Source organism: Myotis davidii, unplaced genomic scaffold, assembly GCF_000327345.1.
Source record: "Myotis davidii unplaced genomic scaffold, ASM32734v1 scaffold395, whole genome shotgun sequence".
Taxonomy (NCBI): Eukaryota; Metazoa; Chordata; class Mammalia; order Chiroptera; family Vespertilionidae; genus Myotis; species Myotis davidii.
This window is the reverse complement of record NW_006287904.1, coordinates 2,419,282-2,425,281: the sequence shown is the minus strand read 5'-3', so window position 1 is coordinate 2,425,281 and position 6,000 is coordinate 2,419,282. Positions and strand designations below refer to the sequence as shown.

Genomic DNA, 6,000 nt, shown 5'->3' with positions numbered 1-6,000 from the left:
CGCCCCCCCCCCCCCCCCCCCGCCACTCCTAATATTTTCAGTCCCTAGTTGGTTGAATCTAAGGGTATAAACCCACAGATATAGAGGGCTGCTTGTTCTTCAATTTGGGGCTCAAAGTGCAGTCTTATAGAAGAAACTGCTACTTAGTATTTAGTTATAAATTAATATAATGTTACAACATTTAGTTATAATTAACTTTTGTTTTTCAGGCGTTCATTTGAATTTTTAGATTTATTGTTACAGGAGTGGCAGACTCATTCTTTGGAAAGGTATGCATCAGCCCTCCTTATCCTTCCTCCCTCCCCTCCCCAGGGTTACCAATTCTTTAGAAGTTGATGGTACTGGTTTTGCGTTATTTCCCATTTTGCTTTAAAAGTTATTTGTATTGGTTTTCCTTTAAAGCTGTGGTGTAATGTTCCTTTTATTTGTTGTAGCTATGAATAGTATGATTTTCTTCTTTGTGAGGTGAGTGAGGGTCTCTTAAGTAGAATGAGTCATATAAGATACTCCAAGTTAAATTGGGCAAAAATTAAAAACGAATCTCTAGTCATGTGAGACAGGTTTACCAAGGTGCAATTAATTAAGTAATTAATGACTAAAGAGAGAAGGAAGGCACTCCTTTTCCAAGGAAAGAGATAAAAAAAAGTTTCTCCACACCTGCTTTCAGGTGTCATAGGCAGTGCTTAATGTCGTTCTGAGATGAGCAAGAGGAAAATGTAGGTAGCTCGGTAGTCACTGGCTATTTGTATGGCTGTATTTCTTGTTGGTTTCAAGTTTGCAACTTGGGATATGCCTACATTTATGCTGAAAATAATGCTGATTTGCCGTTTTTATGGAGATCATTAAATTTGTCCACAGTCCCCTTTAAAGAAAATAGAATTTGTTGTTTAATGTAGGCATGATATAATTTGATATAATTCCAAGTTTTCTTTAAGTTCATGTGTGGCAGCTTCTATTCAGTTTTATAACTGATCATACTATTAGCAAATCATCTTCTGCATTGGTGGGTTAGTGACGAACCACACAGATCATTTTTTATTCATTAAAAATTTATAATTTGAGTACTATGTATTTATACATTATTTGGATTTCATATACAAATAATTATTTTCAGGTTTATAATGTTTAACTTGTCAGAAGAAAACTGAATATGAATGAAATGTATGAGTTGGATTATTAGAAAATCTTGCAGCCTTAGATTTATTATTGTCCACTAATTAATCTTTTTACCTCCCTTTCTCCTTTGTGATTGATGTGTAACACATAGGCATTAAGTGTTATTTGTGGTGAAATAGAGTTTTACACATGACACTAAAGTTGTTTTATTTTATAGACATGCAGCCGTCTTGGTTGAAACTATTAAAAAGGGAATTCATGATGCTGATGCTGAGGCCAGAGTGGAAGCAAGAAAGTAAGTCTATAATGTGTTTTTGTGACAGTTTAAAATACTTTAGTCTTTTCATTGAAAGGAATTATATTGGGAGAATGAAAATATTAGAATTGTCCCAGTTATTCTACTTTTGATTAGCTCTTCAGTGAAATTGAGATTGATTTTCCTCCACCAAATCTGTACTAGATGTCTCACAGTTTACTTCTTGTTGTCATGTGTATAATCATCAGTATTTCTAGTCCATCATAATACATCTTCCCTTTTATTGTGAATAAAATAACTGTCATTTATTGAGCATGTGTTATATACCTGATACTGTGTGGGGCGTTGCTATTCATTCTTTTCTAACATTTGAAGCACAAGATTGGCACCTGAAGTTTGGAGATTTGGGGTATACCCAAGCCCCAAAGCAGATTTCTTTTGATCTGCTTTTCTCAAAAGCCTAACATTTTTCCAAAACTTGTTAACTTTAGAAAGCATTCACTTGAGATACAGTGGATGTCTTAAAAACCTGCATGCTCTCCTGCATTCTTGAATGTAATGCATTTTATTTCTAATGTCTAATAATGTAAAGCTATTATTTTGTGCCCCCCCCACCCCACCCCCCCCTTTTTAAAAATTTGCTCATTTGCTTTACAGGACATATATGGGTCTTAGAAACCACTTTCCTGGTGAAGCTGAAACATTGTATAATTCCCTTGAACCATCTTATCAGAAGAGTCTTCAAACGTACTTAAAGAGTTCTGGCAGTGTAGCATCTCTTCCACAGTCTGACAGGTCTTCATCTAGCTCACAAGAAAGTCTCAAGTAAGGTCATATAAATGATGATTACTGATTTCTTCCTCTCCCCAGCTCCCCAGTGTGCCTTCAGTTGGGTGTATACTTGAATATCTGCTTGCTTTCCCTTAAAGCCTTGAGAGAACGATGATTTGAAGTAGTACTCATTTTCTTTGGTCTAATGTCTCAAGGGTTGGATTACATGCTAGTATAACTTCTCTTGGGTAAAGAATTTAGTGACTCAGATTTTGTTTCTATATGTTCATGTCTGCAAAAAAGATTGGGAGGCACTCATTTATATACATTTTTTAAAAATATCCACAAAATAATTTATATGGTAAGTAGTCCATTTCTGGGGCACTGCAATGGAGGAATTGTCATGGAAACTCTAAAGTCATCTTCAGAACTGTTAAGCAACACTGTGTAAACTGGTGAAAACTCTACTGCTTTCATTCCTCATCTGCACAGCTTCAGATTTCAGCAGTTCCCTCAAGGGGCAAAATTAGTATCTGACTCACTTCTCTTTAGCTCCCTTCTCGTCATTGTGTTGGCTGCTACAACCCTACTGCTTGGCAGCCGTAACCCTATTTTCTGGCTCTCTAGCCCTATGAGATTGCTGACATCTCAGATGCCGTCTGCACTCCCTATTGGTGCCACAGGTACCTGCAGACTTCCCAGGAAATACAGCTCACAGGGTGTGAGCTCACCTCTCTAATTTCTGTCTCTTTGGAGACAGCTCTCTGATGCAGAGTAGGACCAGAGTGAGGCCAATGAGGCACCTGGTGTTTTGATTTTCTCTTTCTCCACCTTTAAAATTCATAGATACACTTTTTAGATCTTCTTTACATATTTAGATACATTCTTCTATGGGTTATACAATACCATTGCATAAAGATAATTAAGAGTTACTGAGAGATGTGGATTCTTCGATTATTGGAGCTGCTTTGCTTTCTGATTGTGCATGTTATCCTCAGTGGTAGTTCTTAGCCTTTGTTCTTGCCCCACCTACTCGCTCAGGAGCACTGCTATAGGTGGTGTGATACCTACGTGGTAACTGCACAGATTGCGAATAGCCACAACCATTATGACTTAGGTAAGAAAGATTTTAGGTACTCTGAATTCCCTCTGTGCTAGTAAGAACACCACCTCTAAGTAAAGTATCTCAGAATACAAATGTTGGAGAATAGTTGAGTCCTCGGTGGTGAGCATTGTAATGTGTGCAAGAACCAGAGTGAACAGCAGCAAACTGGGCTCTGTCTCTGTAGTTTACAGTCTTTATTCATTTTTACTGATTTGATCTTTGCTTCACAGCTACTAAGATGCGATTGGTATGTAACAACTGTTGTATCGTGATTTGTAAAAGGGAAATTAAACATACTTCTCAACTCTTTAGAAAACTCAGTGGTATTTTACCAGTTTTTATCAGAGGAAAGATAAATTACATCTTCTTACCTAAAGTATTTCCGTTTATCTTGCAGTCGCCCCTTTTCTTCCAAATGGTCTACAGCAAACCCATCAACTGTGGCTGGAAGAGGTAAATTGCCTTTTTAAGTAAGAGTCATAACGTATTTTATTTAATAAAGGACCAGAGTGAGACTATTCTGTAAATAAAGTAAAAGTTACTGTATAAAATGCTGTTTCTCACTGTGGGTCACATTAAAACAGTTTAAAAACTATTGCTTTAAATGGTTTAGCTTTTAAGAACTATTTTGATATGCTTTTAAAGTAGAGCTTTTAAATTCTTCTAAACATTTAAACTCTTGATCTGACCTACAGTGAGAAAATAATTTTATATAGTGACCTAATACCACACATATACACTGTAGCTATATTTGTATACCATATACATATACTACATATATATACAGTATAGTGTATACAATTATGTGCATACAGTATCCATACACTATGTGTGTATTGCATACATGTAATACATATATAGTACTATCTGAAGCTTCACAAAGTACTGCTTACCCTTAGTTATGATGGATGTACTCTGTTTCCTATTGTTTCATTTCTTTAAAATGCTTGTCATGGCCTACTCAGTTCACTTCACAGCCTATTAATGGGTCACCATTCACTGTAAAACTTTTCCCTTTTTTAAGTATATTTTTATTGATTTCAGAGGGAGGAAGGGAGGAGAGAGAGAAACAACAATGATAAGAGAATAATTGATCGGCTGACTCCTGCACACCCCCAAGATGGAGCCTGCAACCCAGGCATGTGTCCTGGACCAGGAATTGAACCATGACTCTCTGGTTCATGGGTCGATGCTCAACCACTGAGCCACGCCAGCTGGGCTGTAAAACTTTTCCTTTTTAAAACTGAAAAACTAAAGATCAGAAATTTAATAACCTATTTGCATTGCCTAAGCGTGGCAGAACCTGCATTATTTTCTGAATGACCCCACTCCTGGACTAGTCCTAGTATTTTTCTGATAGTGGAAAACCAGTGCTGCCATCTATTTAGTTGTATAGAGCTTCATTTTCATGGGGCAGTCATAAGAATCACCTCTTTATCTACGAAACAGTCCTATGAATTTTACAAAGTATAGTTCTTTTCCCCATTTTATGGAAGAGGAAAATGAGGCCTTATGGTTTCAAGTTTATGTAAGTTTTACACTTTTTGCAGTGATTTAGATAATATAGGTTACCTTTGCTTTGTTTTCCATAGTAGCAGCAGGCAGCAGCAAAGCCGGTTCCCTTCCAGGAAGCCTGCAGCGTTCGAGAAGTGACATCGATGTGAATGCTGCTGCTGGTGCCAAGGCACATCATGCTGCTGGGCAGGCTATGCGGAGTGGGCGCTTGGGTGCAGGTGCCCTGAATCCAGGTTCCTATGCATCACTAGGTAAGACAGCTGATTGTGGGCAATTATACTGAGTTTTCTCCCTGTCTCAGTGGAGTCAAATGGTGGTAATATTATAATTATTTCTATTTTATTCTTGCCCGTCAAGGATAGTCCATATGTTTTAATATGATTCTGTACTTGGGACATGGTTTTGAGGTATGTAAGCTGTCACGTTTCCACTTTTCCCTCTTGTCGTCTTCCTAATCATCTTGATCAAAGGAAAAGTTCTTGATCTCATGATTTGCCTATAGCATTTTCATAGTTCCGCACTACTGCCACATCCATCCACCGGTTACTAAGGCAGACTAGGAATGACACTGACTTTGTACTCAGCTTCTCTGTTCTCTTTCTTCCACTTTTGTTCCCTCACCAAGAAAATAAAGTCTTTTGAGGGTCTGGGAAAACTGCAAGGATTAATCATAATCAAAGCTCAAACTATCGATGCCCACGTTCTCCACCAAAAAAAAAAAAGCTTAAACTTACATTTCCTAAGGCTACTCAGAGTTTTCTTTTTATGTCCATCAACTTTAAAGTTGGAGGTTGGTTATCCACATTGTTTATCTCTGCCTTGTGCTTCATTTTTCTTTCTCATAGGTAGTACTGGTGGAACACCAGGCAGACAGATCATTGGAACACAGTAGGAAGTGAAGAGTTTAGTATGAATGTAGTACGTGATAAAGCTAACAGCTACATTCAGTAAGGAAAAGATAAATTATTCAGCAAATGGTGTCTAGACACATGGCTAAACCATTTGCTACAAAATTAAGTTAGAACCTTGTTTTACACCATGTAAAAATGTATTCCAGATGACTATAATGTTGAACAAAAACATAGAGCAACTTGATAAAAGTTACTCATCTGATCTCAGGTGGGAGAAGGAATTGCTAAACATAAAGGCCAAAAAACCCATGAGGGAAGAGTTCCTCAGACTTAAATCATGTGAAAACATAAATCAAATGACTGAAAACAAGTGGTTAGGGAAAAAG

The 6,000-nt window shown here is 37.3% G+C and overlaps 1 protein-coding gene across 1 annotated transcript in view; it reads left to right on the top strand.

Annotated features, from left to right (window-relative positions):
• The window catches only part of CLASP2 (cytoplasmic linker associated protein 2), a 152,608-nt gene that overhangs the window by 61,373 nt on the left and 85,235 nt on the right, over nt 1-6,000 (top strand). The window contains exons 13-17 of the mRNA XM_015561252.1: nt 210-269; nt 1,334-1,411; nt 2,030-2,197; nt 3,646-3,701; nt 4,841-5,014. Of these exons, the coding sequence (XP_015416738.1) occupies nt 210-269; nt 1,334-1,411; nt 2,030-2,197; nt 3,646-3,701; nt 4,841-5,014 (536 nt within the window). The remainder of the gene's footprint in view (nt 1-209; nt 270-1,333; nt 1,412-2,029; nt 2,198-3,645; nt 3,702-4,840; nt 5,015-6,000) is intronic.